Here is a 16,979-nt window from a genome sequence, read left to right as displayed (position 1 = left end):
TCTCCTTCTGTATAGAGGAACCACCTCAGGAAATAAGTTCAAATTGAATTCCAGAAAACAGAGGCTATATACCCCTTGGGAAATGATTGGGATGCTCCATGGAGAGGTGTATATAATCGTTCAAAACTAGGTACTTCAAGAATGCTTGATTTGCATTAAATAGCACATTCCTATCATATGAACAAGAGCACAGATCCTAATCATCCTATATTTAAAAGGAGGAGAGAGTTAGCAGGGATCAGTGTCAAAAGCCATCTATCAAATTTGGCTAGTAGCATCTATGTCTAAAGACACTCCCCAGTTGAAGTCAGGCACAGAAAACTCACCCTTACATGGTTACACAACTAGGCCAGCAGCAGGGTCATACATGGAAGAGAAAACCTCCTCCTTCACATCTCAAAATTCAGTCTGGCTTGTGATGGTTTTCAATAGAACCCCTGGAACAATATATATATGTATACACAAAGAAACTTCTACAGACTACCACTGTTATATTACTCTCAGAGAACTTCCTGGGTGGTGTTAGTTCACCATTCCCTACATATTCATCCACTGGACTGAACTTTTCTTGTCTAAAGTGAGGCAACTGAAAACAGTAAATGTTGACAATTAGATTTATCAATAAGTCTTCCCTAAACACATTTTATAATACATTTGCATGTAATTGATATTCACCATTCATTGTATTCTTTTTAAAAAATAAGTTTATTTGCTTTAAATTCCAAATGTAGTCCCACTCCCTTCACTCCCCCATTACTACCCTCCATTCCTATTGCCCCTATTCCCTTTCCCCTTCCCCTTCACAAAAGGGAAGTCATTTCCATTGAGTTAGTTTTTCAGTACTGTTGGATCTCAGTAGACCAAAGAACACAAAGGCCTTTCCAAATTGCTTATAGTCAAATACTTCCTCTCCAGTAAGTATACTTTTATGATGATGATGACTCTAGATTTGTGCAAGGCTTCACCATTTTAACACATTCAAAAGTTCTCTCCAGTATGAATCCTTTCATGATGATGAAGATTATACAAATATGGAATGGTTTCACCATGTTAAAAGCACTGTCCATTAGGATTTCTTTCATGAGTGTGAGGATGATTCTGAAGTGCAAAAGTTTTTTCACATTGGTTAAAGTCAGATAGCTTCTTTCCAGTATGTTTTCTTTTATGTATTAGGAGATGTTATGTACAAAGGCTTTGCCACACAGTTAATTCATATGGTTTCCCTCCAGAATGTGTTGTTGTCTTAGGAGATGACTGTTATATGCAAAGGTTTTATCACACTAATTATCCTCACCAGGCTACTCTCCACTGTGCGTTTTTTCATGTTTCCTGAGACAGCTATGCAAAGGCTTTATCATATTGGGTATATTAATAAGGTTTCTTTCCAGTATGTGTTCTTTTATGGCTTATGAGATTATTATTGCGTGCAAAGGCTTTACCACACTCATTACATTCATAAGGTTTCTCTCCATTGTGTGTTCTTTTATGGCTTATGAGATGACTGTTTTGTGCAAAGGCTTTACAACACTGGTTACATTTATAAGATTTCTCTCCAGTGTGTGTTCTTTTATGGCTTAAGAGAGTACTGTTTACTGCAAAGGCTTTGCCACACTGGTTACATTTGTGAGGCTTCTCTCCAGTGTGTGTTCTTTTATGGCTTATGAGATGACTGTTTTGTGCAAAGGCTTTACAACACTGGTTACATTTATAAGATTTCTCTCCAGTGTGTGTTCTTTTATGGCTTAAGAGAGTACTGTTTACTGCAAAGGCTTTGCCACACTGGTTACATTTGTAAGGCTTCTCTCCAGTGTGTGTTCTTTTATGCAGTAGGAGAGTACTGTTATGTGCGAAGGCTTTATCACACTGGTTACATTCATAAGGTTTCTCTCCAGTGTGTGTTCTTTTATGACTTAAGAGATGATTGTTTCGTGCAAAGGCTTTACCACACTGGTTACATTCATAAGGTTTCTCTCCAGTGTGTGTTCTTTTATGGCTTAAGAGATGATTGTTTCGTGCATAGGCTTTACCACACTGGTTACATTCATAAGGTTTCTCTCCAGTGTGTGTTCTTTTATGGCTTATGAGATGACTGTTTTGTGCAAAGGCTTTACCACACCGGTTACATTCATAAGGTTTCTCTCCAGTATGTGTTCTTTTATGCTGTATGAGCTGACTGTTTTTTTTTAAAGGCTTTACCACATTGATTACATTTGTAAGGCTCCTCTCCAGTGTGTGTTCTTTCATGGCTTATGAGAACAGTGGTATGGTGGAAGGATTTACCACGTAGAGTGCGTTTAAAAGGTTTCTCTCCAGTACGACTGTTTCATGCCTGCAAAGATAATTGGCACATGTGAAATATTGACCACAGTCATTTGATTACACTAGTAAATATATTTATCTATATGAATCAATTTTATAATTTGGTCTAATGATAAAGAAGAATCAAATCTTAAACATTTATTATTTTGTTTTCATTCATGGCATTCCCCTTCATTATGGGTATTTTTGCAGATCTCTGTGATGGTAAGAACATTTATTATGTGGTTCACTTTTATAGCATCATTTTTCTATAAGAGGTTTTCTCATGTATATGAAGAGTATTGTAATAATTCAGAGCTTTACCAAAGCAATCCCATTCACAAATTTTTGTACAGTATGAATGACACTTCATTTACAAAGTGAGCCAGGACAAGCAGAAGAAGTTCCAAATTTCTAGCATTCTTAGGTATTTTCAGCAGTATGATTTTGCTAATGAATTCTCAGTGAAGTTGCAAAACCAATTAACTGTTATCTTTTATCACATTCAGAAAATCTACTCAAAGTGGGGACTTTTACAAAATTAATTATTCTTGGAGAAACATAGTTACACTGCTTCTTTCAATATCTCTATGCTCATGTGTCTTATAAACATTGTGACATATGATATACCAATTTAAATTACAAGAATAATAAAAGATTTCCACATTGAATTAACACGTTTTTTTTTTGTTCATCATAGACATGTCATATAGGGATTAAGGTTACTCCACAATTTTATTATTGACTCTCAGAAGCTGCTCCTTTCACTAAACTTTACAGTGTTACTACATGAATATGTGTAACACTGGTTGTACTATGAAATATCTGCTCATTAGAAGGTTTTGAAACATACTGATCACCTATTCAATGTGTATATCTCTTACAATATCTGAGTAGATAGAATGAGACTAAACAGATTGGCAGTTTAACTCAGTAGCTGTAATGTCTATATGATTTCAATGGTATTTTCTGTTACAACATTATTTTATTTTCTTCTATCTTAGGGGAGTACCTTGCAAACACAAATCAGATACCTGACATTGAGGTACGTGGAATTATGAGATTTTAATGATCATCAGTACACTTAAAGTAGTGCTCTTTTTACACTGTTGTTTTTCTTTAAAACCTCCTGGACACAGCCAGGTGTGCTGGTACATTCCTTTAATCCCAGCATTTGTGGAGGCAGAAGCAGGCAGATCTGTGTGATTTTGAGATCACATTGTTCTAACAAGCAAGTCTAAGTCAAGCCACAGCTACACAGAATAAAAAAACTATTTCAAAAACAGAAAATAAAAAGCAGCCAACAAACAAACAAACAAAAAAAACCAAACTTCCAGGACACATTAAAATTTCTTAAGATTCATATCTATATCAGTGTGCACATAAAGTTACCTTTTATTACTTGTAGAACTTTGAAAATGTTCTTCAATGGTATGGTCTTCCAAATTGTATCCTAAAATAGAGTACCAGAAAATATATATGACTGGAAATATCATATTATTATTAAAGCAAAACTTAAATCACTATCTTCTATGACCCTTAGAACCATGCCTGATTTAGTCACCTCATTCCTCCTCATTCTCAATTGGAATCATAGAAAAGGATAAATAACAAAGTAAGACTTGTCTCCTTATTTTAAAAGTGAAAGAAAATTTGCTGTCTTACCTATAGCAGTGAGGTTTTTACAGGTCTCTAGCATCACATCATTGTAGAGTTGTTTCTGTGATGGTTCCAGCAAAGCCCACTCTTCTTGGCTGAATTTCACATGCACATCATTGAAGGTCACTGAATCCTAAAATATGCCATGCATTTGTACAACAGAAAGAGTAGCAACAATATTAATTTATACTTCATTGGCAATAGAATCATATAATTCTAGTGCTGCTTCCATTTATTTTCTGACACAGAAGTGCTAGTGTTAGATAGTTGGGTGTTGTGCATGAGGTGAACAAGAGGAGAAGAAAAAGCTTAAAGGTTAGATTGTAAGGAAAACCAAAGGCATGCTTTGGAAACCTTTGTTAAAGGCGTTTCATTAGTTTGTAAGGCATGAATATGAATTAGACATTAGTTGGGTTCTTGAGTAATGTATGAATCATCTTTAGTTACTTGGGCAAGTAGGTCAGGACCCTGTCATGAGACAGGTAGAAGGAAAAAACACAGTCATCATATTTTATCTAGCAACAAATGAGATGTGGCTATCAGGTGACAGTGAACAGATGGGTGGTGTCAATCAAAAGACAACATGGCACTGGATATCATGTTTTGACCAGGGATCAGAGATGTGGCATACCAATATATGAAAATGGGGGCTCATATATTTGTGGAGGGGAAATTGTATTACAGTGAATAGATGGATAAAAATAATGTGAGTGGCAAGCAACAATAATCATACCTGATAACATCATATTTCTGAGTTCCCAGACAAAAGAAAAGGCATAGAACACATGATTATTCTTTGATCATTGTTTTGTATATTTTCCTTTTTAAAACATGTATAGGCTATAGTTTAAAATAAAGATTAAAACTTTTCTATTAAAAAAATAAGTGTGAATGTTATCACTAAGTCATTTTAGAATAAAACGGAATAAAAAAGTTTAACTGTGCCATATCTGAATAGGATAGAGGTTTGGAATACTCATGGCAATTAATGTGGACAAAGACAAACAGAGAGAAGAGAGCAAAATAGAAAGAGAGAGACAGAGACACACAGAGAGAAATTAACAGATGAACAGTACTAAGTACACATCAGAGAAATATGAACAGTTACTAACTACAAAAAAAATGATGGACAAGCTGGGTATATTCTGTCATGCCTTTAATTCCATCACTCAGGAGGCAGACACAGGTATATCTTATTGAATTGGATGCCAGCATGATCTATACAAAGAGTTCTAGGACAGCCAGACCTATATAGTAAGACAGAGTCTCCCCTTTAAATCAATAAAACAAACATAAAACATGGAAAGAACTGAGAGGTGTTTACTGAAGCTTCTACAAGGAATTATACATTCACTCCAGTTGTGTATTCAATTTTCAGAAATCTACAATGCCCTAGCTTAAACTGTAACTTTAATAAGATCTTACTAAAAGGAATGCATGTTTAAATAGCTAAAAATAGAAAGATGAAAATATTAGCAATGTAAATGATGATATATGTAAGCAACATAAGGCAGGAGAGATGGCTCAGCAGTGAGGAGCTCTTGCTGCTCTTGCAAATAATTGGTCTGAAATGTCAGTGTTTAACTGGGACCCACTATTATCAATTGCTATAAGTTCATAAGTTCTGAACACATCTTTGGACTACTGTGACGATCAGGCACACAAGAGGTTCATATTCATGACTTCAATCAAAATACTCATATTCAGTAAAAATTAAAAACAGATTCCAGATGGTAGGGCTGATTGCATACTGATCAGTGGGATAACAGAGACTGCACAGTGACAAATAGTTGGAACAGTTGGTCCCTAAACAACATTGACTGTGTTTACCAGGTGATAAGAAACCCAATGATGAGAAAAACAATTGGGTTCAACCTCAGAGCACCCAGCTAATCCCTGGAAAATTTCCTGGGCTGTTTTGGCAGGAATAAAGTTTTCAAGAAAATAGACCCAAGAAGTGTGTCCTGATCACCTTCCCAGGCTGAACTGTGTGCCCCAGAGCACAAGAGACTGGGAGTCCCACTCTCAAGAAAAACCCACAGGGAAGGAAGCAAGTGGGACTGACTGAATGTCATCCAGTCTATCCATGGAAAAGGTCCTGTAGACTTGCAGGTGCACAGCAGCCATCCCTGAGTGGGACTTCACCCGCCAGACCCACGTAACCAATTCTCCATCACAGACAGAACTGTGTGCCCCAGGGAACTAAAGGATGGGTTTCCCTGTAGAAAGAAAACCCCACAGGGAGGGAAACAGCAGGTCCCAACTTAGAGCACTCAGCTGACCCTCCCACCACCACTACCACCACCACTACCACCACCACATATGGGAATATTATCGGAAAAATTTTCCAGGTTCCTGTCCAGTCACCAGCTTGGAGCCACCATTCACAAGCAAGTGCCTATGCACTCTACATCCCCCAACAGTACAGACTGGATCTTTCTGTTGGGAGAAAACCCAAAGGTGGGGGAAATATCTGGCCCTACTTTAGGACACCTAGCTCCAGAAAAGTTTCTGGTTATCTACAGGCTCCAGACTCTAGCCTCCTGCTGTACACATGAGAGTGGTGCTCACCTGCCACTGATTACCACCTGGGTACTGGGGCACAGAGCTCCAAACTCAGACCTACAGAAGCCTAGGTTCCCTGAGAACAACCCCCAGATACTGCTCCAAGGGACAACCAGTTATCCCTAACTAAACTGACCAAACCATGGGGTACCCAGATTACAGCTTCAGCTCACTAAATTTACAGCAAGAACCCCAGCATCAGGGGAGCTGTCTCCAGGATTTCTCTGGGTGAGAAGAGAGCCCCCATGACTAACATGGAAAATTTCCACTAAGGTCTGTATGCCTAAGGTGAGCTGTGACAATTCCTGAAAAACACCTGTCATTCAGTGACCGTACCCCAAAAGCTAAGGAAGCCTCCTTTGAAAAAATCTTCTTCCTGCCAAAGGGATTCTCCTTCTCCCCAGCACAGGATTCTAGGAACCACCAGAAACTAACACCCAACACCTAAGATAGCCAAATGGATAAAGGCCAGCATAAAAGCTCAACCAACAAACGACAGAGCAATATGGCATCTCCAGAACCCAGTTATCCAGGAGCAAGCAGCCCTGGATACCGCAGCATAAAAAACAATTTCAGGCCAATTTCCCTTATGAACATTGATGCAAAAATACTCAACAAAATACTTTGCAAACCCAATAAAAGAACACATCAAAGATATCATCCACTACAACCAAGCAGGCTTCATGGCAGGTATGCAGGGGTGGTTCAATATACAAAAATCCATTGATATGATCCACAATATTAACAAATTGAAAGAAAAATAAACACATGATAATCTCCTTAGTTGCTGAAAAAGCATTTGAAAAAATCCAGCATCCATTCATGTTTAAAGTATTGGAGAGATCAGGGATAAAGGGCACATACCTAAACATAGTAAAGGCAATATACAACAAGCCTATAGCCAACATCAAGCTAAATGGAGAGAAAATTAAAGCAGTCCCACTGAACTCAGGGACAAGGCAAGGCTGTCCACTCTCTCCATATCTCTTCAACATAGTTCTTGAAGTCCTTACTAGAGCAATAAGACAATTAAAGGAGATCAAAAGAATACCAATTGGAAAGGGAGAAGTCAAAGTATCACTATTTGCAGATGATATGATAGTATACCTGAATAACTCCAAAACTTCTACTAGGGAACTTCTACAGATGATAAACAGCATCAGCAAAGTGGCTGGATACAAAATTAATTCATAAAAAATTTAGCCCTCCTGTATACAAAAGATAAAAGGGCTGAGAAATAAATCAGGGAAACAACACCCTTCGCAATAGCCTCAAAGGACATAAAGTACTTTGGTGTGACCATAATCAATTAAGTCAAAGACTTGTATGAAAAAACTTCAAGTCTCTGAAGAAATATTAGAAGAAGATATCAGAATATGGAACTATCTGATACTCATGGCTTGGCAGAGTTAACATAGTAAAAATGGACATCTTACCAAAAACAATCTACAGATTCAATGCAATTTCCATCAAAATACCAACAGAATACTTTACAGACCTTGATAGAAGAGTTCTCAACTTCATATGCGATGCAATGAAAGCAGTCCTAAGAGGAGTTTGAATAGCAACAAAGGCCATCATAAGCTATTGGAGACATCTCATACAAGCAACTTAATGGTATACCTGAAAGACCTAGGAAAAAAGAAGCAGACACACCCAGCAAGAGTAGACCACTAGGAAAAAACAAACTCAGGGCTGATATCAATAAATTAGAAACAAAGATAATAATTCAAAGAATCAACGAAACCAAGAGCTAGTTCTTTGAGAAAATAAAAAACACAGACAAATTCTTAGCCAAACTAAGTAAATGGTAGAAAGATACTATCCAAACCAACAAAGTCTGAAAGAAAAAGATATAATAGACACTGAGAAAATCCAAAGAACCATTACCTTTTATGTCAAAAGCCTATATGCCCCAAAATTTGAAAATCTAAATGAAATATACAATTCTATTTAAAATCCACTTAGCAAAGTTGAATCAACATCAGGTAAAGATATTAAACAGTCTTATAGTAAATAAGGCAATAGAGGCATCCATCAAAATACTCCCAACCAAAAAAAAGCCAAGGGCCAGATGATTTCAGAGCAGAATTCTACAAGACCTTCAAAGAAGAGTGAATACTGATATTCTCCAAATTATTTCATAAAATAGAAATGGATGCAACATGACCAAATTCCTTTGGTGAGAGCACAGTCAACTTGATAAATCCTCAAAGATCCCCAAAAAGAAAGAGAACTTCAGACCAATCTCTTTTATGAACAATGATGTAAAAATACTCAATAAAATACTTGCAAACCAAATCCAAGAACATATCAAAGGTATCATCCACCATGACCAAGTAGGCTTCATCCCAGGCATGCGAGGGTGGTTAAGTATATGGAATCCATCAATGTAATCCACTGTATAAACAAATTGAAAAAAAAGCCATTTCATTAGATGCTGAAAAAGCATTTGACAATATCCAACAGTTATTCTTGTTTAAAGTCTTGGAGAGACCAGGGACAAAGGCACATATCTAAAAAGAGTAAAGATAGTATACAGAAAATATACAGAATATATACAGAATAGTATATAGCTAACATCAAACTAAATGAAAAGATTGTTAAGTCAATTCCACTGGACTTGGGGAAAAGACAAGGCTACACACTCTCTCCAAATCTCTTCAATACAGTACTCAAAGTCCTATCTAGGGCAATAAGACAACTAAAGGAAATTAAGGGGATACAAAGTGATAAGGAAGAAGTCAAAGTATCTCTATTCACAGATGATATGACAGTATACAAAAATGACCCCCAAAATTCTACTGTAGGGAACCTGAAAAAAATACACTCCTGTATGCCAAAGACAAATGGACTGAAAAAAAATAGGAAAATAACACCCTTCACAATAGGCATTAAAAAAATGTATTTTGGTGTTATCCTCAACAAGCCAGTAAAAAGCCTATATGAACAACAACAACAACAAAACCAAAAACTTCAAGCCTCTGAAGAAAGAAATTGAAAAAGAAACCAGAAGATAGAAATATCTCTCGTACTCATGGATCAGTAGGACCAACATAGTAAAAATTGCCATCGTAACAAAACAATCTACAGATTCAATGATATTCCCATCAAAATATCAACACAATTCATTAAAGAACTTGAAAGAACAATTCTCAGCTTCATATGGAAAAATAAAAAAGCCAGAATAGCTAAAACAATCTTGTACAATAGGAGATCTTCAGGAGGTATCACCATTCTTCATCTCAAGCTCTATTATAAATCAATAGTAATAAAAACTGCATGGTACTATAATAAAAACAATCAGTGGATCAATGGAATTGAAGTGAAGACACATAAATAAACCCACACACCTATGGCCACTTGATTTTTGACAAAGAAGCCAAAACCATGCAATGGAAAAAGGACAGCATCTTCAACAAACAGTGCTGGTCTAACCTGAAGTTTACATGTGGAAAAATGAAAATAGATCCATATTTATCACCCTGCACTAAACTGCAGTCCAAGTTGTTCAAAGACCTCAACATAAAACCAGATACACTAAATCTGTTAGAAAAAAAAGTGGGAAAGATCCTCGATCTCATTGGCATAGAAGGTAACTTCCTCAACAGAACACCAAGAACACTGGCTCTAAGATCAAGAATTAATGAATAGGATCTCATGAAACAAAAAGCTTCTATGAAGCAAAGAACTCTGTCAATAGAACAAAATGACTGCCTACCGACTGACAAAAGATCTTCACCAACCCTTCATACAACTGAAAGAGCTAATAAACAATATATATAAAGAGCTGAAGAAATTAAACTCCAATAATCCAAATAATCCAATTTAAAACTGGGGTACAGAACTATACAAAGATTTCTCCACAGAGGAATATCAAATGGTGGACATTAAATGCTCAATATCTGTAGTCATCATGGAAATGCAAATGACATTCCATCTTAAACCCATCATGGCTAAGGTCAAAACCTGAAGTGACAGCAAGTTAGTGAGAATGTGAAGAAAGGAACACTCCTCCATTGCTGTGGGAGTGAAAACTTATACAACCGCTTTAGAAATGAATCTGATACTTTCTCAGACAATTAGAAATAGTGTTACTTCAAGACCCAGCTATACCATTTCTGGGCATATATCAAAAAGATGCTCCACCATTCAACAAAGATATTTGCTCAACTGTGTTCATAACATCTATATTCATAATAGCCATAATAGGGAAACAAACTATATGTCTCTCAACCAAACCATTGTTTTACAGAAATTGTGGTACATTTACACAATGGAATGCACCTCGGGTATTAAAAAAAAGGAAACTATAAAATTTTCAGGCAAGTAGATGGAACTAGAAATGATCATCCTAAGTGAGTTATTCAAAAACCAGAAAGACATGCATGGTATATACTCATTTGTAAATGGATAATGGCCATAATATAGGATAAACATACTACAATCTATAGACCTAAAGGAGCTAAATAAAAAGGAGGACCCTATGGAGGATGCTTAATTCTTATGCAAAAGTGCAAATAAAATCGACACCAGAAGTGACTGAGGAGAGGGAAGAGGATGAGAGCCTAACATACATATCCTCTGAAAGACGCCCAGCAGGGGTTCGAAACAGATGCTAAGATTCACAGCCAAACTTTGGGTAGAGCACAGGGAATCATAGGAAAGAGTGAGAGGATAGAATGTAGAAAGACCCAGAGCTGGCAGGACCTCCATAAGAAGACCAACAAGGACAACAAATCTGGGCCCATGGGGACTTGCAGAGATTGATGGACCCACCAAAGACCATTCATGAAGAGGAAACAGACCCCTGCTCAGATGTAGCTGATAGGCAGCTCAGTCTCCATGTTTGATCCATAGTAAGGGGAGAAGGTGCTGGCTTTGACATGGACTCTGTTGTGTGCTATTTGATCATTTCCCCTTGGTGGAGGGGCATTGCTATGCCACAGAGGAAGAGGATGCAGGAAGTCCTAGTGAGACTTGATAGGCTGGGTTCAGATGGTAGGAGAGGAGGGTTCCCTGTATCTGAGATATAGGAAATGGGATAAGGAGGAAAAAAATGGAGGGTGAGACAAGGAAAAGTCAAGGGAGAAGATTACAATTGGGATGTTAAGTGGATAAATTATTTTTTTAATTTAATTAAGTTATTTATTACAATGTGTTCACTTTGTATCCTTGCCATAGCCCCCTCCCTCATCTTCTGCCAGTCCCACCCACCCTCCTTCTTCTGCTCCTATGCCCTTTCTCTAGTCTCCTAATTGGGGAGGGATTCCTTCCCTTCTAGATTATCAGGACTCATCAGACCTCATCAAGGTCATCCTCTGTGGCCTTGCAAGGTTGCACCACCCAGGAGGAGGTGATCAAAGACTCAAGTTCATGTCAGAGAATAAATAAAAACAAAAAACAAATTTAAATTAAAAATAAATTAAATGTGAATAAAACAAACAAAATTAAAATAAAACAAATACAACTGGTAAGAAGAGCGTCACACACCTACAATTCAATGACTCGGAAAGCTCAGATAGTGTTAGTGTCATGAATAAAGGGCATCCTAAGAAATTAAATATACTCCCTGCCAAATTTCAAATGCAAGATGTTGATGAATATCAACACAATAACCTATGCTTAAATATACAAAACAAAAGAAAATAAATACCTAAAACTCTATATTCCATGCTCAGCAGCCAATGATGGTGATGTTGATGCCAGGCATGTTGGCCTAGATTTAAGCCCAACACTTGACTTGAGTTAGAGCTGTTAAGTTCAAAACCAGCCTGGTCTACATACAAACTTTCAGGAAACATCCAGGAACTCTGGGACATTATGATAACACAAAACCTACTAATAATCAGATTAGAAGAAGAAGGATGAGATCAAAGTTCCAGAAGATATTTTCAACAAAATCATACAAGAAAAATTTCTTAACCTAAAGAAGATGTCTATGAAGGCACAAGAAGCATAAAAACACCAAAGAGACTGGACCAGAAAAGAAAGTCCTCTTAGCACAGAATAATCAAAATACAAAACATGCAGAACAAAGAAAGAATATAAAAAGCTGCAACTGAAAACAAAAACAAAAACAAACCAAACTAACCAACCAGACAAACCAAACCAAACCAAACAAAACAAAAAATAACCCACAAAAACCAACCAAAAAAAAAGAGGCAGATCTATTGGAATTAATCCTGTATTCTCAGTAAAAATGCTAGAAGTTGAACAGCTTAGACAGAGTGCTTCTGACTCTAAAAAACTACAGAAGCCAAGACAAATTACTAACCATGCCCAGAATGTTTCAATCAGCAAATGAAGAAAAATAAGATGTTTCATGATAAGGTCAAATTTAAACAATATGTATCTATAAATATAGCCCAACACAGGGTGCTAAAACCACCACCACCACCACCACCAAAATACCAGGATTTACAATCACTGTTTGTTGATATCTCTTAATACCATTGACCCAAATTCACCAATAAAAAGACACAGGCTCACAAAAATGGATGATAAAACAAAATCCACCCTTCTTCTAAATACATCAAACACAGCTTCACATCAAGATAGACATTATCTCAAGGTAAAGGGTTGGAAAAGATATTCCAAATAAATGAATTAGAATATCAAGCTTGTAAAGCAATTTTAATATCTAACAAAACAGACTTCAAAATCAACTAATCAAAAGATGGCAAAAGACATGACATATTAAAAAAACATCCAGCAATATAACATTTCAATACTTAACATCAATGCCCCTAACCTAAGAGCACCCAAGTTATAAAAGAAACACTTCTGCAGCTGGCATCACATCCTGGCCCTCATAAACCGATAGGAGAAGACTTCAATATATCACTCTCACCAATGGACAGGACCTCCTGACCAAACTGAACAGAGAAATGGTCCAGATAACTGACATCAAAAGACTACCCAAATGATGTTTACAGAACATCCACCCAAACAAAAAGATTGTTCTCTCTTCTCAGCAACACATATATTGTTCTCCATAATTGATGATATACTTGAACTGTGGAAGTCTCAAAAGATATAAGAAACTTTCAATAACCTCCTGCATCCTATCAGACCACTAAGGTTTAAAGCAGCACATCACCAATAACAAAAACAATAGAAAGCTTACAAACTCATAAAAATTGAACAACACTCTATTAAATAAAAATTGGATCAAAACTGAAATAAAGAAATTAAAGACTTTCTAAAAGTCGATGAAATGAATACATAAGATATCAAAAGTCATAGTACACAACGGAATTGTTGACCAGAAGACAGTTCATACCACTAAGTACATTCAGAAAAAATAATCAGAAAGATCTCTTAGTAGCAACTTAACAGCACACCTAAATACTCTAGAAAAAAAATGAAGTAAACAAAACTAAAAGGAGTAGACAGTGAGAAATTACTGAACTATGTCTTCACTGGTAAAACCAAATGTTACCACAGGAAAAGAAAGGAGGATCCTAACAAAATTGATAATGATTAGATTTTAATAGTGGAGATCTCCTGAATAAGCAGAGGTAACTTTTCATCAGACAGTGTGGTCATTCACTAAAAAATAACTTAATAAAGACTGAAGTTTTTTTTTCTTAAATAAAAAAGATACTTTTGTTGTTTCATATTAAAAACAGTTAAGAGCTTTAAAAAGTTTTAAGTAAATTCTAAGGTATAAATTTTTTGAGTTGGAATAATTTGGAGTGACTATAACATATCTGAGCAGCATGGTGATAGACCATGCATTTAATCCCAGAAGAGACAAGCAGTTCTATATTAATTAGTTGTTTTCTAAATTCAGGAGTTACAATGACAGGGTGTTGGTGGTTCATAGCCTTAATCCCAGCATTTGGGAGGCACGTGCCTTTTCATACCACCTGGGAGGCAGAGGCAGGCACACAGGATTTACACTGATTTTATTTAAAAGCTGCTTGTAAAAGGCAGGCTGAAAATCAAAGTGAATATCCTTTATTATCTAGAAATAAATACACTTTAAGGTATATTTGGAAACTTTCAAAGATTTTTTTAACTTTAATTGAGATATTATACTTTTTCTATTTCGAAAAAACCATTTTGCTCTATAAAAGATATAACATGCCTAAAAAGCTACAACCCTCACCCCAGAATTAGGGATGGGGCAGGGTTTTGATTTAATCTTTTCAGGAGAATAAAATCATCCAACTAAAGAATATGGAGACCACTGGACACATGAAACTTCTGAAGAAAATGACAGATCACCAAAAAAAATGTGAAAAGAGAAGGAGTAAACTGGCCAACTGGTATCACTCACCTTCATGTTATCTCTTCTGTCTTCTACAGATATAAGTGCAAATTGTCTTTATGTGATTGCTAAAGAACAATCCAAAATCTCTATCTCATATCAGAAAAGCCACCTGGTAAGAAACAGAGGAAAACAGAAAAATAAGGGATGATTCCATTGCCATGAATCTCATAATCTTCTGGCATGATGTGACTTTTGTACTTACTACAAACTTCAATAATCAAGAATGTGTACAGTGTTTGTGAAAGAATAAGGGGGTGAGAAAAAAAAGCCCAAAAAATAAGCCTAAAATATAGCCAAGCTAACATGAAAAGACATAAGTAACTCCTAGCATGAAAAATTGGCATGGAACCAGAGATACCTTTGATTTTCTAATTAATACAAATTAAATAAACACAGATTTCACAACTGCTACAAGACAAACTCAAAGTGACACCTAAACAGTTATATTTTCCTGACCCTCCAGCTACTACTAACCTCCTTTACAGAGAGTCCTTTTGCTTTAGAAGTCTCTTAAAAAATGGAGGTGATCATAAGCTGGGCTATGGCTTGCAGTCCCTCATGTCCCCTTGTGGGTTCAGGCACAGCCCAGCCCTTGCAGACACTCACACACAAAAAATGATGGAGAATAATTTAGTTTCTGTTTCCTTCTGCATGATTTATGTCACAATATGTGGAATCTTTCCTATCCTCTTATTTAAAACCAGGCACACCTGACAAAATTCTGCATCTCAGAAATTCCTTTTGTACCCTGGAATTGAATTTCCCTAAATCATGCCATTGTGACTGGTGGTAGTTGAAAGGTTAAAAAAATGTAATCAAGTATTGCTGAAAGATGACCACCACCCCTCTTTTCTTCCAGGTTCAAAACGAGTTGTAAAATTTGTTATGCAAATCTCTATGTGGAATACAACATTAATCATTTCTAGAAATGAGACCTTCAGTTTTCCAATCTGTCCACTGCAAAACTTATGCTTGCGTGTGTACACTAGATAGTGATATTATAAGCACCACAATTTTCTACTGCCCAGGCGGCAAAGTCCTCACTTCTCTGGACAATCAACACTCAGGAAGGGTCAGAGGCCAAGGGTCTCTGTCAAGATCACCACATGGAGACCAACAGAACCACAGCCTGAACCACAGTCCATCTCATTCAAAGCAGATCAGGCTGTGATAGCTCAGGAGCCTGCTATTCCTGGCCTGGGGACAATGGCCCCACACTCAGCATGACATGGCCTCTGGTCTCACTCACAGCTCTTTAGAGCTATATCAGAGGAAAATCCCAAAACAAACCCATAAATTACCTCTCACTATTGCTCCTGACTGCTAGGCCTACCCAGAATCCCTCATTAGCTTGAACAATACAGCTGAGTCTTAGGACAGTAGTAGCTCCTCTACCAGTGGATCAAAGATCAAATGATGCTGATAGCAGAGGCATTCTAGCTTTGCCCTAACCCCTATGGGCACACAGAATGCTAATGTTGTTATAAAAGAATGAAAATTCCAATTATTCTATTTTAAAACCTTCCAGTGAAGAGAGGCAGAGAAAGCACCCATCTGGCCATCCTACTCACCTCAACTCCAAGAGTAAAAAGCCCCAAAAGCTCACCAGTTCAGATGACAGATCAGGGGAGATAGGCCAAAGGAACCCAAGGCCAAAGGCTTTCTAGCTCAAAGCTCAAAAAGCCCAAAATCTACTATGTTAAAACTCCTTCCACTTTTACACTCTTTCTTAAATACATTTCAGCTGAAAGTTCCACTTACTCTTTAATCCCTGTCAGCTGGCTTCTTGCTTTGTCTCTTGATCTAGGGTTAACATTATTAAATCCTGTGCACAGAGAGCTTTTGAATTAAAGGTATGTTCCAGGGCTGACGGAACCATACCATAATCACCTCTTTAGAATAAACAGAAAGTTGTTGGAATTAAGGTTTGTGTTAGGGCTCAACCATACCAAACAAAGCACAGGTTTTTACTGTTCACAATCTATGGGATCACACTGGGATCAAATATCCTGCAACATACTCATCTTGGAAATGTTTTAAAATACAATCTTCTACTTTCCCAGGGCACCTGCTCATCTTCCAAGATACAGGTCATTTATGTTGCACATTCCATTACATGATCAGTGTCCAACGCAGTCATCTCTACCTCATATTTGGGAAGTCCTTCAGCCAAACT

The 16,979-nt window shown here is 36.9% G+C and overlaps 1 protein-coding gene across 1 annotated transcript; it reads right to left on the bottom strand.

Moving 5' to 3' along the window:
• Positions 1–1,557: 1,557 nt before the first annotated feature.
• Positions 1,558–4,084, bottom strand: LOC132651333 (zinc finger protein 431-like; the record flags this gene model as incomplete). The annotated part of the gene is made up of 3 exons (XM_060376555.1): positions 1,558–2,136; positions 3,717–3,751; positions 3,964–4,084. Coding segments are annotated over 3 exons (735 nt in total), but the record flags the coding sequence as incomplete, so codon positions are not given.
• Positions 4,085–16,979: the final 12,895 nt, after the last annotated feature.

The sequence above is a fragment of the Meriones unguiculatus genome, assembly GCF_030254825.1.
Source record: "Meriones unguiculatus strain TT.TT164.6M chromosome 13 unlocalized genomic scaffold, Bangor_MerUng_6.1 Chr13_unordered_Scaffold_47, whole genome shotgun sequence".
Taxonomy (NCBI): domain Eukaryota; kingdom Metazoa; phylum Chordata; class Mammalia; order Rodentia; family Muridae; genus Meriones; species Meriones unguiculatus.
This window is presented reverse-complemented; position numbering and strand designations above follow the sequence as displayed.